At 48.9% G+C, this 19,378-nt stretch overlaps 1 protein-coding gene across 7 annotated transcripts in view; it reads right to left on the bottom strand.

Moving 5' to 3' along the window:
- RALGPS1 (Ral GEF with PH domain and SH3 binding motif 1) overlaps positions 1–19,378 on the bottom strand; it is a 221,240-nt gene that overhangs the window by 29,918 nt on the left and 171,944 nt on the right. For all 7 annotated transcript variants that reach the window (XR_435916.2, XM_006768548.2, XM_006768544.2 and 4 more), the window contains exons 9-11: positions 7,624–7,761; positions 5,412–5,505; positions 1,011–1,078 (exon numbers count right to left, since the gene is read on the bottom strand). Coding sequence is in view for 6 of the 7 variants with exons in the window: in XM_006768548.2 (XP_006768611.1) it covers positions 1,011–1,078; positions 5,412–5,505; positions 7,624–7,761 (300 nt within the window). In the remaining variant the exon portion in view is untranslated. The remainder of the gene's footprint in view (positions 1–1,010; positions 1,079–5,411; positions 5,506–7,623; positions 7,762–19,378) is intronic.

A 19,378-nucleotide genomic window follows, 5' to 3' on the forward strand; every position in this document is an offset into this window, starting at 1 on the left:
AGGAGCTGGAAGGAGCTGGGGGTGGGGGACGGGGGTGGGGGTGGTTTACAGGGCTGGCGGACTCTGTGAGAGGCCCACTAGTGGTTGTTTTGGTCAGACCACACTGAGGGCCTTCCGAGTATCATTTCCATCCTGACCTCTCCACAACCCTGGGGTGGAGACTTTATTACCCTCATTTTACAGGTGAGGAAACCAAGGCCCAGAGGGTGGACTTGCTGATCCAACACTGCAGTGGCCTAGAACCCAGGCTGGTGACACCTGAGCTCAAACCAGGAAGAGGAAGTACAGGTGGCCCAGACCCCAATCTGGTCCCACCCTGGGCAGCAGTGAGATCGGCCCAAGGCACGGAGAGCCAGCTGGACACTGAGGAACAGAAACCGCCATGGTGATACCGACAGAGCACTTTCACCACAAACGAGCCCGTGTGGGCAGAGCGCTGCACAGGTGTGAGCTTGCCCAGGCGTCACAGCAATCTGCAGGGTGACCGCCCCCGATGATCAGAGAGGGGAGATGGCAAAGCTGGGGCTGACTTCACAGCCTGCACTCTTCATCACTAGGGGACGTTCTGTGTGTCCCAAATATGTGGACAGACTGAGGCTCCAGGGAGGCGAGCCTCTGTGCCTGGGGGCACCAGACACCCCGTCCTCCTGTGCACCCTCCCAGGCCCGGCAACTCAAGGGCTGGGGCCTGACGAGAAGGGTCCTGGTGACCTGGAGAGGACCCTGTTCTCTGTCTGCCCTGTGCGTGCTCTCAGCCGGGGTTCGGATTTTGCCTCTCTTGGGGCTTTTAGGTCCCAGGCTCTTGCAGGGAGCCCCAGCCCAGAGGTGTCCCCAGGGGTTCCGTGTGACTGGGAGCTCAGCTGGTTAGTGCGGGAGGGCTGTGAGCAGGGACAGCTGTGTCTGCCAACCTGCAAACAACTGCGCCCTTTGGCTCCACAGTCAGGACCCACCTGGTAGCATATTTGGGCTTTTAGTGGGTTCGCCCCACTTGATAGGATGTGGCTACAATACCTGCAAGATCTTCCTTTGAAGAGACGAGTCTTGGAGAGCTGCTTCCTGGTTCAATTCTGAGCGACAGTCTGAAAACAAAGGTTTTTCACAGGATCAGTCAGGCTCTGGTGCATCGGAGGGGAGCTGAGCATGTGTATGTTTGCAATCGGGAGACTGGACTGTGGTTAAGGAGGCTCATGGTCACGAAACCCAGGAATACTTCAAGGTCTGCTCCAGATCACAGCGACTGCCTTCCGAGCCCCCAGCAAGTTCCCACGACCCAGCAATAATGGTTAAGGACGACACAGCAAAGAGTGATCATGGCCCATCCTCTGCTGGCACGCATGTGCTCATTCTCTAGACAACCCCATGAGCTAGGCAGGCATGTCATCCCATCCTATAGATGAGGAGCTGAAGAGCAGTGAGCTGAGTAGCTCCCCAAATTCACAGAGCAACGAGTGGTGAAGCAGGGGATCTGGTCCTAAGCCGGGGTTTAACCCTCACATGGCACTTCCTCCCAGTTGCCCCCAAGAGCCAGGAGGCAGTGGCCACCTTAGGGGGACTGGCAACTCAGTATTATTATTTCTCACAAGCACCAACTAAGAACTGCTGGGTGAAAATGGCAGAGTGAAGCCAGATGCCAGGCTCCCTGTCTCCCAACAAAACCAACACACACTTAGGAACGCTTAGGAGTAACCGAACTTGTCAGGTTAGGGACGTGAACGGAAGCCATGACCTTCAGAAACTTGCAGCTAAGGAAGGAGAAGGAGGTGGTGAAGTCTGGCCGGGAGTCGGCCCTTGCCTGTCTCTTCTCTGACCGGCCCCAGGTGCTGGGAGAAACAGTGGTGGGGGGGTGGGGGGGCCTGGTGGATATGCTGACCTGACAGAAAGGGAGCCTCCATGGGGGGTGAGGGTGGAATTTCACACTTGAGGGGATCCCTTTCTGGAATGGGAGACAGCCTTCAGCAGGGTGGAGGAAGCCCTGAAAGAGAGCCCCCATCCCCAAAACAGACGGCCTGCTCCCTTCTTCACGGAGCCTGAGCCTGCGTTCCCCAGGCACCAGGAGGGACCGACTGAGAACCCCTGGCCGCAGGGGAACCACAAGTGCTGGGTCAGCTGTCCCTCCCCTATCGCAGCCATGGAAGAGTGAGATGGAGCCTCAGTGGGAGCAAGATGAAAAGGAATGGCCTGGCCACCGAGCAAACATCCTCTCACAGAAACAGGAGAAAGGAAGCCAGCAAGTTGTGCAGCCCTGGGGCAGCCCCGGGAGCGTGAGGAAACCCAAGTGCTTCCATCAGCAGAGTAAGTCATGCAGAACCCGAGACAGCCATTAGGAAGAAGGTAACGGAACAGAAGGCAGGCAGCACCAACGCGTGGATGCCTAGAATCCCCGAGAGAAAAGCCAAGAAATGACACAGCAGGGGCCAGAGATAGAAACCAAAGAATTCCTCTGAAAGGAAGAAAGAGCACACCTTGTTCCAGGCACATTTGATACCAAACACCCTCCACTCAGAGGCATCCCCCTGGTTAAGCTTTTGAAATTCAGGGAATTCTTCACCCCCCAGGCGGACCAGGCAAGACATTCAACAAGAGGAAAAAATCAGATGGGCCTGAGGCTTCTCTACAGCAAATACAAGGCAGGACGGCAAGGGAGTGGGGTCCACGCGTCCTGGGGGAGATGCGAAGGAGCGCAGCCCAGCAGGTCAGAAGCAGACGCGTTCAGGAAAGAAATTGGAGCGCGCCCAACTCGTGAGAACCTACTGACATCACCTACGTGCGGGACGAACCTAAAATAAAACCTCCCAGGAATGAAGACGCTGTGGAGACACAGCAGGTGGTAAGAACGGAATCTGTTTAAAAACACTGAACAGCGGGAACTGTGATTCCTGAACATGATGTGTGCGTTGTAAACTTGGACTAGGCAGTGATATAATATAACCAACAAACTGGAAGATGTCCAGCACAGGGGAGGGGCAGGGGGCGTGCCAACGTTCTCATCTTTCATAGCCCAGAGAACTGACCCTGCTCACAGTGGGAATCTAGTTAAGACAGAACTGATGGGCTCAATCCCCTTACTGTTTTCCTGACCTCTTCTGTTAAGCTTAGAAGCTCTGTTAGGAAACAGTATCTCTTGTGGTGGGGAAATATTTATTTGAAGAGCAATAATTCCTTGTGTTTTATTTCAGTTCCTTTTCTCTGGTTAAATTAAAATAAAATTAAAGTCAATACTTTTAATTAAAAATAGCAAGTGTAGCATGATTCCATTTGAAGAGATTCTTGCCTTGCATCCATCCATCTATCCACCCTTCTCTATGTGTTATCTAAGCACTTTCTATGCAGAGAAAATGCCCAGAATTATGCTCACTTAATGCTAATGGGAAAGTGGGTTATTTTTCTTAAATAAAAGAAACTAAAGGCTGAGAAAAACAAAGCGCTGGGTAGGCCCCTTGGCACAATATCCCCAAAGCAGAGGGGGGCAGGGTATGAGAAAGGCAGTCACTGAGGTCTTAGCGCAGCGGCTGCACCCTTTGGGGTGGGAGGCAAGTCCGCAGCTGGGCTGTGGGGTGTGGGCTCCTCAAGGAGAATCACAAGCCCTGATGTCTCTGCCACTCAGAGCCGGGGACAGGACCCCTCCGTGTCGGGCCCGGGGGTCAGAAAGCAGCTTCTGCCCTGGTTGTCACTGCGACGACAACAGAGAGAGCCCCTATGAAGACCGGCTTGGCGGGGTTGGGGGGGGGGTTAGCATTCAGTGCTGGGGTGCTCAGAGTCCTTCGGAAGGAACGGAGCGATTACTCACAACCTGCGGCTTGCCCAAGGATTCTCTCACAGCCAGGAGCATTTACAGGTCCTTTTTCTCCTTAAGGGATCTTAGGGTGAAAGAAAAGCTACTGTCTCTTTCATTGTGCTACTGGCACAGTAATGGAAAATATTACCCAGAACCTACGTGGGAATAATTTCACACTCTGGACTACATTTTTAAGCACAGCAAATGCTTTAAAGTAAAATGAGTTCAATTTGTGGCAAATATAACTTTAATGATAATCTCTGGCTTTCATCTATTTTTGTTACTATTATGTAATAGATCAAAATTTCATATTATATTCTACTTTAACAAGGTATTATACAATAACAATGAAACATATTATGTCTTGTTCCCAAGGTTAAACCAATCATCAGAACCACCTACGGGGTTTTGAAAAAACACAAATGTTCAGGCCTCGCCCCAGCATCTAGATGGGTAGAAGCCTTCCCAGGTGGCTGGCTCACAGCCGGGCTGGCCCACAGCTGCAGAGCCGGTAGACGTGCAGCTGTATGAACAGTCATTCCTGAGGTCCTGTTAGTGAACGATGGGAGACGCGGGGGTGTCTCTAGTGACCACTGTTCTCTACAGTTTTCAGGGACTTAGATGAACAGTAATCAAGCTGATCCCAAAGTGGAAGAGATTGAAAAATATATATTGGCACCCTGACCGGTTTGGCTCAGTGGATGAGCGTCAGCCTGCGGACTGAAGGATCCTGGGTTCGATTCTGGTCAAGGGCATGTACCTTGGTTGCGGGCACATTCCCAGTAGGGGATGTGCAGGAGGCAGCTGATCGATGTTTCTCTCTCATCGATGTTTCTAACTCTCTATCCCTCTCCCTTCCTCTTGTAAAAAAACCAACAAAATATATATTTAAAAAATATATATATTTTATATATTGGCTAACAGGACTCAAAGGAATCATGGTATGCCAGAGTAAGATGAGATTAAAAGAACAGATGTAAAGTTGACAGAGGATAAATGATGGATTACAAGATGGTGAGATCTGCCTTGATATATCAGATCCCATGGAAATGTACTGAGGCCCCTGGTTGACCTCCAGCTCATGGATGTCCAATCAGAATGGCAAACATGATACAAAAAACCCTTCATCTCCCTCTAAATACACAGAAATGCCGGATAAATTCTCAGGTGCCACAAGAAAGAGCCGAAAGCCAGAGCAGTGTGAGTGGAAGATGAGGCCAAAGGGCCCACAGGGATGTTTGTGGGAACTACGTCTACTCCACAGGGATACATGGGATGGAGATGGGCCTCTGCCGGTGCCAGTCAGCGAGTATCCGACAGAAAGCTGGGCCCAGGGAGCTGTCCCGTCCAGGAAACAGACTCTTGGGGAACTCCGTTTGCCAGCCAGGAGAGATGGCTAGAAGGCTGCCCTCCCCCAGCCCTGAGTCACCCGTGAGACCTGGAGCACCACACCTCACAGACCGTGGAATCCACGTTCATAGCACCCAGGTGATTTGAGAGAGCTAAGCTGAGAAGTTCCCAAAACACCTTCCTCAGACCTATGGGGCAGACAGCGCCACCACGGGCTCAGTGGGGTCAGAGGTCACATTCTGGGTACCTGCATTGTGCAGGGGCCAGGAAAGAGAGTGGGCACTCACTTGTAGTTGTCGTCTTCCACAAACTTCTGGAGCTCTTCGATGTAGCGCACGGACTTCAGGTACTTCTGCACGTGGGGCAGGGTTGTGAGGTGATCTGCAAGAGGTGGACAAAACCAGAGGCCTCAGTCTTTCCCCATCTCCAGGTCCCGCATGAGAATGTGGGCATCGCTGATTTGGGCACTAGATGCTCCTTGGGTACTGGGACATATATTCAGCCTTTCTAGAGTTGCTGATGGGCACTGGGCATAGGGGGGTCATCAGGCCTGGTTTCTGCCCTCGAGGAACGCCCCCAGATGGCTAGGCCATAGACACCTCACCCCGAGGCACCACAGGTCTTTGGCCGGGAAAGATGGGTCTTTGGGGGAAGCTGGTCTCCAGAACTGATCAGGCCAGGTGTCTGTGCCCTAAAACAGGTTCCACTGGGCAATATGCAAGCCTCCCATGCCTTCCGCCCCTGTTTGACAAGAAGCAAGAATGACTGAAAAGCCCTCATCCAGCTGGTGTGAGGGTTTTTTAGATCCTGGCACAGTGGGAGAGTCTACCCCTTGGGCTGCAGCCGCTGGGGAGACGGACGGGCTTTGAGCGCCTGCTCTGTGCCAGGCTCTGTGCCAGGAGATTCCCAGGAGTCACCTGCTTTAACCTTCACACCTGCCTCATTTGGGAGACATAATATGTCCACAGAGGAGGAGGCCATGGCGACTCGCAAAGCTCAGGTCCCTGAGAAGTGGCAGAGCCGGGTTTTGATCCCAGGTAACCTGCTACACGTCACTATTTCCTGGAGTGACTGACGTCAGCTGCTCTTGGCAGACCCTCACAGTCACTGAGGGGCCCAAGCCCTCCAAGATCCTCTACGCCAACTCACCCCACCCCACAAGGTGGGGCAGAACAAGCCAGGGGACAGGTGGAGGTGGTGAAGAACAGCAGAAAGAGGCAGGGAAGGGCCTGGGCTTTCCAGGGAGGTGCGTCAGGCCATGTAAGGAGCACTTGCCCCTCACTGTGAGATTCTGAACAGGTCATTTGGTTTCTCTACGGCAGTGGTTCTCAACCTTCCTAACGCCGCGACCCTTTAATACAGTTCCTCATGTGGTGGTGACCCCCAACCATAAAATTATTTGCGTTGCTACTTCGTAACTGTAATTTTGCTACTGGTATGAATCGTAATGTAAATATCTGATATGCAGGATGTATTTTCATTTTTATAATTTGAACATAATTAAAGCATAGTGATTAACCACAAAAACAATATTTAATTATACATGTGTTTTCCGATGGTCTTAGGCGACCCCTGTGAAAAGCCTCAGTGTCCTCATTTCTGCAATGGGATGGCACTTGCTTCCCAAAGCTGATGGCGGGGAAGATGCAGGTGCAGGTAGCAGCACTAAGTGAACGTTTGCTGAGCGCCAATGAAATGTCGGGGTGTGCTCAGGGCTCCACACACATCATGTTCCCATGTTTAGTGATGAGAAAACCTTAGACTCAGAGACGAGAAAGTGACTTTTCAAGAGGCAGAGCCGAGATCTGAAACCCTAGTCTGTCTGACCCCAAAGCCATCTCTGCAATTGCTCTGCTGGCCAGGGGGACAGTAAGTGTCCATGTACCAGGTACCTGTCAGTGGAAAGGGCCTCAGCGGTGAGGACTGCACTGGGAACTAAGTCTCCTCACTGTTCCTCTGGTCAGAGGACAGCTGGTCTGGAAGTGCTGACACCACACCCCACCCCTTGTTGGGGGGCTTAGGAGCAGGCTGTTTGCTTCAGTGAGCCCACTAGCAGGAAGCCCATCCTGGCTTCCCAGGGGGCCTTCCCAAGCGGAGACTGCTAGAGGTTTGCTCATGCCCTGTGTTCTAGAGATAACATCTCGTTTGCACAGTCTCTGAAGATCAAATAAGTGTGTAAGTCCAGCTGGTATTACTCAGTGATTGAGTGTCAACCTGTGAACCAGGAGGTCACCGTTAGGTTCCCAGTCAGGGCACATGCTCAGATTGTCGGCTCGATCCCCAGTAGGGGGCGTGCAGGAGGCAGCCAATCAATGAATCTCTCTCATCATTGATGTTTCTCTCTCTCGCTCTCCTTTCCTTTCTGAAATCAATAAAATATATTTGTTTAAAAATCTAGCACATGTTTGGTGCTCAAGGAAGAGCTTTCTCACTGATAGGTGCCGGACTCACATTTCAGTGATGTGACATTTCACAGCTCCAGCAACCAGCAGTACTAACCGTAGCTGCAGGAGACTTGTAAATCTGCGATTATTCGGAGAATGTTGTTCATCTGATTGGATCTTTGCTCGTTTTCCATGATGCTGCCCGAGGCGGGATATGCGGAATCAATGTAGATTAGATCCAGAAGGTAGATCCCTAAAGGAAAGAAGATATTTAGTGATGGTAAGTGTTCACCATAAATCAGACAAAAATAGCACAACACAGCACTGCTCTGCTGGAGGATATAAAGGGCGACTTAGGGAAAACTGAGGTCCTCTTTGGACTTAATTCCAATCCCAACGACTAATTTTTCACACAGACCGTTCAACTGTAAATCAAGCACCGAGTGACAACCAAAGTGAACGCTGGCGAGATTTCAGCATTTCTGGTTCATACACTCTCCAGCAACAAGGATTTTTTTTTTTCTTGCAACCCAAGTGGAAAATAACAGGACATAAAAGAGATTAATGAATACTTGTGTTTTTCACCAACCGATGAAGTTTAATAGGTCTAAGGTATTCTATCCAGGAGAACACCATTTGGATTGAATTCAGTTTTTATTTATTCACTTAGCTGCATGTCTAGGTGTCTATCTGTACACCCCCCCCCCCATTCATAAATTAACTAAGGGATAAAAGAAGAAATAAAAGAAAGCAACCGTCATTGGTAAAAAATAACACACACACACACACACACACACACACACACACACACACACAAAACCAACTAAGGCTAGATAGAGAATTCTCCTGAGGGTGCTTAGTAAGAAAATAACATGTGATATAAAACAGGCCAGTGTTGGACCTCGGCATGGCCTCAGCATGACCCAGGGGGAATCTGGAACAGGCCACCTGGGCAGGGCCGGGAGAGGAGGACGGGCAGTGCAGCGTGATGCACTGCACAGCTCTCAGCTGGCTGGCTGGCCGCAGGGCCGCGCTTCAGGCTCTCTGGGGACGTGCACGGACAGGGGTGGCCAGCACTACCCATGATATTTGTGGGGTTGAGCAGGAGCAGCGATGGAAAGCAGAATTCAAGGCAGGAAACACTGAACAAGGCAAAGAGGCATCACTGATATTAATGAAAAGCACCGCTGCTTGAGAAGATCTAATGATTACAAATTTCTATGCACAAAGTGATATTGCATCAAAATATACAAAGCAAAAAACTGCCAGAAATAAACAGTGAATTCAACAAAGACATAACCATGCAGGGAGCCTTTGGCATGTCTCTTCCAGAATTTGTGTGTATGCACAAAAATATACACATACAAGACATACATATACAGATATATAATACATATAAATATAGTATTTGAGTAACAAAATTAACAAGTTTGGTGAATATAAACGAAAATAGAATTCTTTTCAAATACCCATGGAATATTTACAAAAATGGATTATATACTAGACTGTAAAGGAAAGTTTAATAGGCTTAAAAAAGTAAACGTCATATTATTCACATTCTTTGACCTTATATTACATGGAAGATTTAACAATAAATATAGAAAAAAGGCTAACCATTTGGGAAACACACACTTGCACACATATACACACAAGCAACTTTCAGTCCAAAGTAAAAACAAATAATCTAAAATAAAAAGTCTATTTAAAGAAAATGACAATAAGAACACTACATGTCAAAATTTATAGGATCAGACCAAAGTGATAATCAGAGGAAAATTTATAGCCTTAAAAGTTTACTGTTAAACGACTAAGAATTATTACAAATGTAATTAATCTGGTACGTAAAAGTTTTGTATGGATAAACGAGCACTGTACTGACACACATTCATTGTGTTATTTATTCCCACAGCAACCCGTTTTACAGAGGAGGAAAGGAAAAGCAGGGGGATATGTAACTAGCTCCAGTCACACCGCTGGTAAGTGATGGCGACGGGAGTTGAACGCAAGCCGCCCCTCCAGAGTACACGCCTGCCATCGCAGTGACTGCAGCTGCTGGATTCCATGAGTCAGTCAGTCATTCATCTGCTTTTAAAATAGCTACACATTGTGACGGGAAACCGTTAAATCACAGAAACAGATGCTGGTACTTCTCCTAGGAACCATTTCCACTTCCTTTCTAATGGCATCATGTTTCCAAAATTTTAATAATTAGAAATAATTTCCCCTGTATAGAAGCTCCAAGTTCGGGAGGTTGGAATCCACAGATGTATTCTTCCCCTTGCCCTGTTTTCCCTCTCTCCTCTTCACAGTGTAACTCATTGCCTCCCCGAGGCGTCAGCAGGGGCAGTCCTGAAAATCCCCTGGCTGCGTCAAGCACCGCAGAAAGCCTCCTCTGTGCTGAGCAGGAGGTAACGGATCAGGGGCATGAGGCGGCTTCGTTCCAGATGAGAAGTGGGTGCGGACGTGAACCCAGCTGCCTCTGAGCGGCAGTGTGAACGCTCGCCCAGGAGCAGACACCGAGGAGCAGGACAGGGGAAGGGAGAGACTGATGCTTCCCAGGGATTTACCATCAGATGGAAACTTATCTTCCTTCAACCTCCTGTGATCCTCCCATCAACCCCATGAGGGTTTAGGAGAAAACGAGAGCTGAGAGAAGTAAGAAACCTCCTGAGCCTCCCAGCGAGCCTGCAGGATTTGAGCCCAGGTCTGTTTGGCTCCAGCACCGGCGTTCCCACCCACTTACTGGCCATCAGAAACGGACGGGGAATTGCCTTTCCTCCAAAAACACCAGCGTGGAGGCCTTGCCCTACTCCGCCCTATGAGGATGGGTGCTGGCCGCCTGCTTCCTCTCAGGTCCCTGGCTCTGCAGATAGAGGCCAGGAAGAGCTTGCCTTCGAAGGGGCCAGCACACCTTTCCCACTGCCCAGCCCCTGCTTGCACCCTGTTGGCACGGGGAGCTCACTACTTAATAAGAGCAAATTCTACTGTTGGAGTGTTCATCACCCACCTCTACAAAATGTGCAGCCTCCAGCACCTGTCCACTCCCCAGGTGCAGAGAGTACAGGCCACAGCCAGACCTGGTGAGGACTGAGGGGACCTCCCAAAGGAGGCCTCCTGGCCCCGGTGACCTGGAGAGACCTTGGTCCACTGCAATGCCTGGAAAAAACCTCCATATAAAGTCTTTTACTCCCATAACAAGAACTCCACAAGCAGCAAATCTCCCACAGTTAATACTGCACAAATCCAGGGAAGTCTTTTCAGTATTATTAGCCCATAACTGGAAATATTTAAAAGCCTAAATCATAACGAAGCCATAAAAATAGTCACCTCCCACTCGTCCTGTGCCAGTGCTGTGCTAAGCCCGGTGCACAGCTCGCACTCACCACAACTGTAATTCTATACTTATTTGTACCATTCATGTATTTAATATCTGGTTCCCCATCAGCCTTAAAGGCCCCGCCTCCCCCAGTTAGGAAGGGTGTCTTGCTCCACAAACTCAATCCCTGCAGCTGGAACAGAGCACACAGGAGCTGCTTAGTAAACATTAGTTGAAAAAAAGGAAAGCATGAATGAAGCCACTTTTATTGAATCCATACAATAACCTTGTGAAGTACCCTCATTACTACCCTCATTTTGTAGCTGTTCTTCACTTAGAGGGAGGTGAAGATAATAATAAAACTGAGCAGATAACTGACTCCTAACAACACCACTGCTGTCTGGGAGGTTTTAGGTCTACTTCACAGAGAGAGAAACTGAAGCTGAGAGTGGCTTTGCTTATCTGAGGCCACACAGCCGGGAAGTGACAGAGGCAGGGTTCCTACACAGGTCTGTCCAGGCTGCCATACTGTTCGTCCTTTCTTCAGCGCAGCCAGTCCTCCGGGGCCTGGCAGCTGGTGAGGCAAGCTGGACCCAGAGGTTTCCAGGCTAAGGCCCTCCCTGCCTGCTTTCTCCTTTGGAGTCAACACTCTCCAAGAAGGCTCATGGCTGTACTGTGGCCACCTCCCCTCCTACATCGCCCACTTCCTCCTACTGTCTCCCTGGCACCCATCATGGTGTATCTGTCCAGGTCCCATCGTCAGTGGGCCCACCCAGGCCTGGGGGCCCTGCCAACTCTGCCACGTGATGGGCAGCTGTGGTATGAGTGGGAGTGAGTGGGGCTTGGAACAAGGAGGTTTGGACGCCTGGTTCTGCCATGCTGGGTGGCCTCGGGCAAGCCTTTTTCCCTCCCAGGGCCTCAGTTTCCTTGATTGTGCCTGGGAATAATGACGGTGGTCGTGGGGAGTCTGCTGGCCTGGGGCCTGAACCACTGAGATGCTCAAGAAGCTGAGCTAACCTTGAGCCTGGCTCCGTGGCGAGGCCCCATGGGAGGGATGCACCAGCTGCATTTGCCATAACCAAGGATGGCGCCCAGATGCTGAGCACATGGTGGCCACCCACCTCAGACAGGCCAGTGCTGGGAACTTCCATCTGGGTTGGGATGGCTCAGCTGGGCCGTTTCAGCTCCTTTCCTATTTATACAGTTATTACAGCAGATGACACTGTGTTACTGGCCTTGTTAAGATGGACAGTAATTGGACCAACCACTGGCCCTGGCTGCCATGGGGCTGAGCGGTGCCAGGGACTGGGGCTGGACTGGGAGGTACAGATGTGCTGGAGGAAACAACCATAGTAGTAACAGCCACTCTGAGTGGAAGGCGGGCCTTGCTTGTAGCACAGCATCTGGATTCTCTCGTGTCCCCACTTCTCAGACCAGGAAATGAAAGCCTAGAGGGAAAGGTGACTTGTCCAGGATCACACAGCTTGTAAGGGGGTCGGGATTTGAACTCAGGCCTGTCTGACTCCAAAGATCTGGGAAGAGCAATGCTGAGCGCGGGGGCTGGGAGTCACTGGCTGGCACAGAAACAAGGTCCCAGCCACAGAGGTGGGGTTTGAGGACCCCTCTCGTGGCCTGCTTTCCCCAGGGAAGCTACTGGCAGCCAGCTTCTGCCTGTGCTGCCCGCCTGCAGACCGGACCTCCTCTGAGATGGACAGCTACCCACACATGCTTCTGCTCTGCTCCCTCCTTCCACGTCCCACCAGGTTGGTGTCACTGCTGTGGCTGCAACAGAAGTGCCGTCAGACTGCCATGGTGGGCAGCGCTGGGCATGTGCCAAACCCTCTTCCTGACAGGCAGTCCAGGCCCCCCACCAGGGTTTGTCCACAAGGCACTCCGACCCCACGCGGGAGAGCCAGGCTGACAAAGGAGGTCTCTCCTGAACAGACACCTTCTCTGAAGCCGCGGACGCCCTGCTCCATGGAGCAGAGCCCACTAGAGGCTGGGCGCCCCGCCTGCCAGGGCCAGCGCCCGGGGCTGGCACCGGGCGTCGCCACAAGCCCAGAACTCACTGCTCTCTTGTTTCGCCCACCGCCACCCGTCTCACTGCCATCCCGACGCTGGTTTTGGTTTTTCGCACACAGCTATCTATTTAATAAGGAGAATTCTGCTGTGCTGAGGGAAAAATCCCTTCACGGCATAAAACATGCCACATTTCCATCGTATGCTTTCCATTCTCTCTCTCTCTCAAAGTTTGAGATAAAAGACTTTTTCCCATGTTTTCCTATTCTGCCTTGAAAAGATCACTTTCAAACTTCAAAAGTGAGGAATGCTGGCCCCCAGAACTATGCTTGTGTGGTTTGAGCACATAAACTGTCCTGACAAATTCCAAATGAAGTAACGGAGAAGCAGCTCATTCGGGTTTCTTTTTCTTTTTCTTTTTTTAAAAGAGAGCACAAAGCAATTCCACCCACTGCAGGAGGTGGTCTCGGCAGGCGGTGCAAGCTCCCTGTCACGACGCAGAAGGCTGTATTAATTAGTGCCTGCTAATTAACATCCACCATGCAAAACACGGACTGCAGAAAAAACCCTTGTTTGAAGAATATTCCATATATGAAAAGTGCTGAAGCTTACCGACACCACGACACATGTTTCCCAGGTCTCCAGAACGGGGGCGGGGCAGGCAGTCACATGTCGGGTGGTCAGAGACCATGTTTCTTGGACAAGCATGTGGACTCACTTCCTTCATCGTGTGGAGGCTCGTGAATCACAAAGGCACATGGGCAAAGTCCCGCAGCAGGCAGCCTGCCCAGAATCTAGGGTCTGGGGAGTCGAATCTCCTCCTGGCTCCCAAGATGCAATGAGGATACAGCCACAGATCCCCTGATGCCATGGGGATTACTTGGTCATCTATAGGTGCAATGGGGTACTGTTCTCCTAGAGAGCTCTGGGGTCATACAGCACGTGCTGGCATTCTGACCAACAGGAAGAAGGGGCATGAGAAGGCGGCATTAACCTGGTCATTATTATTCGGCTTGCTTTGTGCTGAACACTGTGCTAAGTACTATCTCATTTAATCCTTCAAAACTCTGTTGACCGTTGAGAAGAAACGGTACTTTTGTCTGCTTAACATCCACTCCCACTTCTTCTGGAAACAGCCCTCGCTTTTCCTTTGGGGAAAATCGTACCTCCCACACTCATAATCCATGTGGTTTTGGTAGATCTAGAGTAATTCCACTTCCTCTGCTGCCCCAGAGGTAAAAAACAAATTAAAATAATGAACCATCTGGGAAGGAAAAAAGACTCCAAATAATTCAGAGATGAAAGAAGAAATTAAAGTTAAAATAACAAACTACATAGAAGATGCACTCAAACCCACATGACTACTCAAATGCTTACATTAATAATTAAGAAAAATAAATGAACTTGGTGTTCATTATAGAGAACTAGAAAAAAACAAAGAAAAAAAGTAAAAGAAAACAACTGAAATATACAAGCAGAAATAATGAATTAAAAAAGTATGTCTCAGAGAGTGATAAATAAAACTGGAAATTGGTTCTTTGAAAAGACAATAAAGTAGACAATTCCTTTGGTATTTATGATGGAGAAAAATAGAAAGAAAACTCAGATGTACAATGTTAGGGATGAGAGAGAGAATATGATCCCAAATACAGAGGACGTGTGGACATGATGGTATGTGTAATTTTCATGCCAATGTATTTGATATGGGTGCTTACTAAGGATATTTTCTCAAAATTGTCTCAAGAAGAGGCAAAAACCTTCAAGTTACTAATAAAGAGAAAAATATTAACAATACTGAAAAAGATACTCTAATTAAAAAGTACAATATCCAATGGTTTTATGGAACCCAGTGTTTAAAAATAATATTAGCAAATTGAATTAGTAGTGTGTTAAAGATTAGTAAAGCAAAGAGGTTTATTATAGAAGTGCAATGATACTTCAACAAATGATCTTGAGAGATGCTGAAGTCATTGGTAACTTTAATATCCATTCCTTATAAAACCCTGAGCTTAGGAAGAGACTTTCTTAATGTGATAAAGGATGCATATCAGAAAAGTTAAAACAATGTTCTTAATATGAAATCCTACTACTAGGAAGAAGTCAAGAATACCTGCCTATCGCTATCATTTAACGCTATTCTGGAAACATAAGCTAATGAGATAAGATAAGACAAACAAGTGTCTTTGATACACATAATGTTAAAGATATACATAATATTACTATTATTTTTAGTGATAAAATTAGTTATCATATTAGTTACAAAATTAAATAACTTAGGGTAGTCAACTGGAAAACTATCAGTAATACATAACAGAGTTAAGTTCAAAAGTAAATACATAGGGTGTCCCAAAAAATGTATACATACACTTTGAATAATTATAAGTATTTATTAAAATATATTTCATTTTCAAAATTAAAGCATGTAAACATTTCTTTTGGGAAACCCTGTATACAATCAACAGCATTCTTATATAACAGCAATTATCAGCTAGAAAATGAAAATGATGCAGCTATTAAAAGACTAAAATACATTTCTAAGAACCAACATGAAAAGATATCCATGATGCGTTTTTAAGAAGAAAAAAAAAAAGGTATGACTTTATATGCAAGAGATAGAGAGAGGAAAAAGATATTGCCTAATCTGTTAATGGTAACCATCTTTAAAGACAGAATTTTAGGAGGCTGGGGGAAGGTCAAAGGGGGAAAAAGGACATATATGTACTACTATTTGTAATACTTTGAACAATAAAATAAAATTTTAAAAAATAAAAATAAAGACAGAATTTTAGGGTTACTTTCTGCTTTATAAAATTTTGTATTTTTCAGCCTTTAGCTATTAAAATGTACTACTTTTAGAAAGATAAATGAGTAAGATATTCCTTCCCTGCCTCCCTCCCTCCCTTTCCTTCCTTCCTTCTTACTAGTGAAGAATCAAACACTTTTGGGGCAGGAAAAAGGGAGGTCGTATTTTATGCAAATGATTTTCTGAACATTCTTAGTTTTTGTTGAAGATCTGGTCTTTAGGTTTTGATTTTAAGGCCACAAACTTTTACCCACTGTGGCAGGGTCCACAGGCCATGGTTCATGCCTCAGTGCCTCCTGACTCCTCTCCTTGTCTTTGGTCTCCACTTCCAATCCATCCTGCACCCTGTGTTCTTTCTAAAACCCAATCAGACGGTGTCCTTCCCCAACTTAAAACTACCCGATGACCTTCCATCCCAGTGGGCAGGGTTCCCGGCCTTCTGGGCTCTGCCCCTGCCGGCACCTCCAGCCTCTTCCCACTTTCTTACAAGATACTCCAGTGTGTGGGCCCGTGTAGTTCCCTGGACGAGCCCTCTGCGGGTGGAGCTGAGCCGGCAGAGGCATTTCCGCCCCCGGCCACCGGATCTCACTAGCCTCCCGTGTTAGCTGGTTCCTCCTGGGCACTTCGAGCAGGAGGCCCTTTCCTTGATGGCAGCATCTGTCACACCTTCGAGGACAAGGGTGTTTCTAATCCATCTCTGCATTGTCAAGGGCGCAGCACCGAGCCCAGCACACAGGAGGGGCTCAGAAATGAATGTTTGGGGGACGGCTGAACCGGGAGTCTTTACTTGCACACACACACACGTGACTCTTCTATCTGGGCTCTGAAATTCCACTGTTTGGGGGAAGAGAGTGCCTGTTGCTGCCAGGCACCTCACTCCTCCGCCCGATGGGGTCAGCCCTGGGCCCTGCTATCTCCAAGCTAAACACCCACATTTCTGCGAGTGCCATAAAGGGCTCCCGGAGTAGCTGACGTCACCGAAAGGAAATGCAAGATGATTCCCCCAGTGAAAGCTTCGGAAACCTGCCTCACATTGGGTAGAATCGAGGCTGCCCACGTGCCAAGGAAAACACTCCGAGCTCGTCTTTCCAAGCCTGGCTCACAGATTCGCTACTGTGCACAGAAAGGCTCCCTGGACGTCCGAGGCCACCAGGATCCCGGCCAGAGAGTGAGCTCACGGCCGGCCGCTTCACTCACCAAAGTATTTTCCACTTCCATTAATGTGCTCATGTATCTGTGACCACACTTCACCTAGTCTTTAAGTGTAACAAAAAGTAGTGGAGGCAAAGGCAGAGCTGTCAGATTTGGTCATTACTCAATGGAAACTGTGTAACAAAACACGACACTCTAAACCTCAATCACCAAACCCTGCATTCTCTGGAAAACAAGCAACAGATTTTCGGAGAGTTAGCTAGATCCAAACGAATGTTCACTTTCTTAAAGCAAATTCTTTTTTTGAATTTTGCTGAAATGAAATGGGGAAAGGCTCCTCGCCCCTCTGAAGGAGGACACCATCTCACTGGTAATTTACCTGTGGTTTTCAGGTCAGGTGTTTGATCTCTCCTGCCTCACTCAGGAAAGGTGACAGGATGCAGGACCTGCAGGACTGTCCTAGGAACCCCTCTTTCAGGGACCAAGGCTCCTCCTGCTCCCCAGTGGGGCCATGTCTGTGGGCTCTGCTCTTCTCCAGGGCACGGGGCAAAGCTGGATCCAGCCCAGCCAGACCCAGTGGGTCTAGGCCAGCCACCCTTCTCCAAGGTCTGGGTGGGCTGGGGGGTCTTCCCACCAAACCGGGGGACCACTCTCACCAGGATGGGAGAGCACTCAGCCCCACCAGCAGGGGGCGCTTGCGGGTCTGGGACTTGTGCCATTGGGTGGGACGGAGGAGGGTGCCCTCCGCCTCTTCACACCACGTGCAGACTGCTACGCCCAGGAAAGAACTGGAGTGCATCCACAGGGAAACCCAAATGCTCAGCCTGTGGATAAACCCCAACAAGGACGGATCTGACCTTGTTCTAGGGGACAATCAGAGGAAAGGACATCCAACAGGACACATGGAGAAGTACTACCGGAGAGTGGGGCCTGGACCGCATGTAGAAGGGGCTGAGCCATGAGAACACAGGGCCCTAGTCTATTCCAGGGCCCGGAAGAAAGTCTCAGACACTTTGATCAGCACAAGATGAGGCTGTGATAGGAGAGAGCTGTCAGAGGAGAAACTGCAAGAGAGGGAGATAGGAGATGCACGAGGTAAGGAAAGAATAAAAGGAAAGTAAAAACGCGGCAGAAGAGTAAAAACATTAACATCAGAGGCAGCAGTGAGGGAAATGGGAACCTTGGAGAGTCACATCATTGATGGCAGGGTCTCCCCCGACACCAAGGAAAAGGGCAAGGGAAGAGCACAGAGAAGGGGACAGGGCCTGAGAGGTGAGCTGACCCAGGGAGGGGGACCTCCCAAGACTGCATACCAGGTCCCAGGAAAGATCTATCCTTAGTCACATCCTGCATAAATGTATGAATTTTTTTTTAAACAATCTTGCAAAGATCCAGGCAAAAAGCAAAACCTCCCACAAAATTCAGCAGTGCCCACCTCTCCAAGTGAGCTGCAGGAGCCCCTGAATCTGCTCTAACGGAACCGGACCCTCCACCAGACGGACAGCGTGGTGATGGCGACTGCACTGCCAGCAGCTCCCAGGGGAGGAGGGGCCTCTCGAGGGCAGGAAGAACTGTCTACTCATGAAATGCTGGTGGACATCTGGTCATTTGTCAAGTGCTTTGATTTTTGTAAAAAGAAAAATATTGTCCCCTAGTAATTATGGTACTTAAGTATAAAGATCCCAAGAGACTTGATATATGACTTTGAATGCCATGAAGTTTGGTCAACGCAGATTTTTTCTATATAAATTTATGGGGTTGTTTCACCATCGCAGACCAAGGGCCACAGAAGATGCCAACTCCTGGGCACACTAGTAGGACACGTGCTCCAGCTGCTCTCCCGTCAGCAGTCTGTGAAGCCAGAACCCGGGCTGCAGATGCCGCCCCAGCTTTCATTGCTCCTGAGGCCCACTCTCCATGTGCCAGGAGGACAGGGTGAGGCAGAGCAGAGGGGCTGGCCTTCCAGTTTCCTTCAGACGTTCCCCAACTGGGAGCGCTGTCCCGACCCGGAGACCTCTGCCTCGGTAATTAAGGGACGCCTGGAAAGAAGGGGCTGCTTTTGATGGGGGTGCTTTCATCTCTGACTTAAATTATACATCGTGCACTAACGTTCTAACTCTGATGTCTTCTAGAATTCAAATGAGACATAAACATACGCCCAGACGCACAGAGCCTGCATTCAGTACTGGGACCACCTTGGACAAATAAGAGGTGTCACCAAATCTATTTATACTTTAAACATCTTTCCACTGTCTTTCCTTTAAGATCTATTGAGGTGGTTCCCACACAAACAAGGAAGAATGTCCAGCCCCAACAACCACTCATTCATTTGGGCTTCATTTCGGGGAGCGGTGCCTCCTGCACTTCCCCTACTGGGAATCAAGCATGTGCCCTTGACCAGAATGAACACAAGATAGGCTGATGCTCTATCCACTGAGCCAAACCAGCCAGGGCTCCTCCAATTTTTAATGTGACATTCACAGAAGAATAACCAGGGAAATTTCTAAAGAAAAAAAAAATTCAAGTATATTTATTGGACAAAAATTTTTTCATAACCTTTTGTAATAAAACAATCCAGGG

Source organism: Myotis davidii, unplaced genomic scaffold (assembly GCF_000327345.1).
Source record: "Myotis davidii unplaced genomic scaffold, ASM32734v1 scaffold142, whole genome shotgun sequence".
In the NCBI taxonomy this organism is placed as follows: domain Eukaryota; kingdom Metazoa; phylum Chordata; class Mammalia; order Chiroptera; family Vespertilionidae; genus Myotis; species Myotis davidii.